The 2,500-nt window shown below is 35.6% G+C and overlaps 1 protein-coding gene across 1 annotated transcript in view; it reads left to right on the top strand.

Moving 5' to 3' along the window:
* The window catches only part of snx25 (sorting nexin 25), a 29,127-nt gene that overhangs the window by 22,698 nt on the left and 3,929 nt on the right, over positions 1 to 2,500 (top strand). Inside the window, 1 exon segment of the mRNA XM_084331353.1 lies at positions 2,168 to 2,349. Within this exon segment, the coding sequence (XP_084187479.1) occupies positions 2,168 to 2,349 (182 nt within the window).

Here is a 2,500-nt window from a genome sequence, read left to right as displayed (position 1 = left end):
TAGAACAGGTATATTGATGATGTAACTGGTCTATATGTTGTTAGAACAGGTATATTGATGATGTAACTGGTCTGTATGTTGTTAGAACAGGTATATTGATGATGTAACTGGTCTATATGTTGTTAGAACAGGTATATTGATGATGTAACTGGTCTATATGTTGTTAGAACAGGTATATTGATGATGTAACTGGTCTGTATGTTGTTAGAACAGGTATATTGATGATGTAACTGGTCTATATGTTGTTAGAACAGGTATATTGATGATGTAACTGGTATGTTGTTAGAACAGGTATATTGATGATGTAACTGGTCTATATGTTGTTAGAACAGGTATATTGATGATGTAACTGGTCTGTATGTTGTTAGAACAGGTATATTGATGATGTAACTGGTCTGTATGTTGTTAGAACAGGTATATTGATGATGTAACTGGTCTGTATGTTGTTAGAACAGGTATATTGATGATGTAACTGGTCTATATGTTGTTAGAACAGGTATATTGATGATGTAACTGGTCTATATGTTGTTAGAACAGGTATATTGATGATGTAACTGGTCTATATGTTGTTAGAACAGGTATATTGATGATGTAACTGGTCTATATGTTGTTAGAACAGGTATATTGATGATGTAACTGGTCTGTATGTTGTTAGAACAGGTATATTGATGATGTAACTGGTCTGTATGTTGTTAAAACAGGTATATTGATGATGTAACTGTATGTTGTTAGAACAGGTATATTGATGATGTAACTGGTCTATATGTTGTTAGAACAGGTATATTGATGATGTAACTGGTCTGTATGTTGTTAGAACAGGTATATTGATGATGTAACTGGTCTATATGTTGTTAGAACAGGTATATTGATGATGTAACTGGTCTGTATGTTGTTAGAACAGGTATATTGATGATGTAACTGGTCTATATGTTGTTAGAACAGGTATATTGATGATGTAACTGGTCTATATGTTGTTAGAACAGGTATATTGATGATGTAACTGGTCTATATGTTGTTAGAACAGGTATATTGATGATGTAACTGGTCTGTATGTTGTTAGAACAGGTATATTGATGATGTAACTGGTCTATATGTTGTTAGAACAGGTATATTGATGATGTAACTGGTCTATATGTTGTTAGAACAGGTATATTGATGATGTAACTGGTCTATATGTTGTTAGAACAGGTATATTGATGATGTAACTGGTCTATATGTTGTTAGAACAGGTATATTGATGATGTAACTGGTCTGTATGTTGTTAGAACAGGTATATTGATGATGTAACTGGTCTGTATGTTGTTAGAACAGGTATATTGATGATGTAACTGGTCTATATGTTGTTAGAACAGGTATATTGATGATGTAACTGGTCTATATGTTGTTAGAACAGGTATATTGATGATGTAACTGGTCTATATGTTGTTAGAACAGGTATATTGATGATGTAACTGGTCTATATGTTGTTAGAACAGGTATATTGATGATGTAACTGGTCTATATGTTGTTAGAACAGGTATATTGATGATGTAACTGGTCTGTATGTTGTTAGAACAGGTATATTGATGATGTAACTGGTCTATATGTTGTTAGAACAGGTATATTGATGATGTAACTGGTCTGTATGTTGTTAGAACAGGTATATTGATGATGTAACTGGTCTATATGTTGTTAGAACAGGTATATTGATGATGTAACTGGTCTATATGTTGTTAGAACAGGTATATTGATGATGTAACTGGCCTGTATGTTGTTAGAACAGGTATATTGATGATGTAACTGGTCTATATGTTGTTAGAACAGGTATATTGATGATGTAACTGGTCTGTATGTTGTTAGAACAGGTATATTGATGATGTAACTGGTCTATATGTTGTTAGAACAGGTATATTGATGATGTAACTGGTCTATATGTTGTTAGAACAGGTATATTGATGATGTAACTGGTCTATATGTTGTTAGAACAGGTATATTGATGATGTAACTGGTCTGTATGTTGTTAGAACAGGTATATTGATGATGTAACTGGTCTGTATGTTGTTAGAACAGGTATATTGATGATGTAACTGGTCTATATGTTGTTAGAACAGGTATATTGATGGTGTAACTGGTCTATATGTTGTTAGAACAGGTATATTGATGATGTAACTGTGCTGCTGCTCTACAGACAGATCCGCGACACAGTGACCTGGATCTTCAACGAGCAGATGGTGGTGTGTTACGTCAACGTGTTCCGGGACACTTTCTGGCCCAACGGGAAACTGGCGCCGGGCATTCAGGTCCGGACCGACTCCGAACGCAGGGAGACCAAGGAGCGGGCCCAACAGAAACTACTGGACAATATCCCAGGTAACCTCTGGCCTAGTTTAATGAAACTAAACTACTGGGTGTGTGTGTGTGAGTGTGCATGTGTGAGTGTGAGTGTGTGTGTATGTGTGTGTGTGCGTGTGTGAGGCGTAGCTTGTGAAGTACCTTCTCTCTCCTCTCCCTCTCTCTCTGT

The sequence above is a fragment of the Notolepis coatsorum genome (assembly GCF_963971535.1).
Source record: "Notolepis coatsorum genome assembly, chromosome: 16".
NCBI lineage: Eukaryota > Metazoa > Chordata > Actinopteri > Aulopiformes > Paralepididae > Notolepis > Notolepis coatsorum.
Note: the sequence above shows the minus strand (reverse complement) of the source record. Positions and strands in the feature narration are given on the sequence as shown.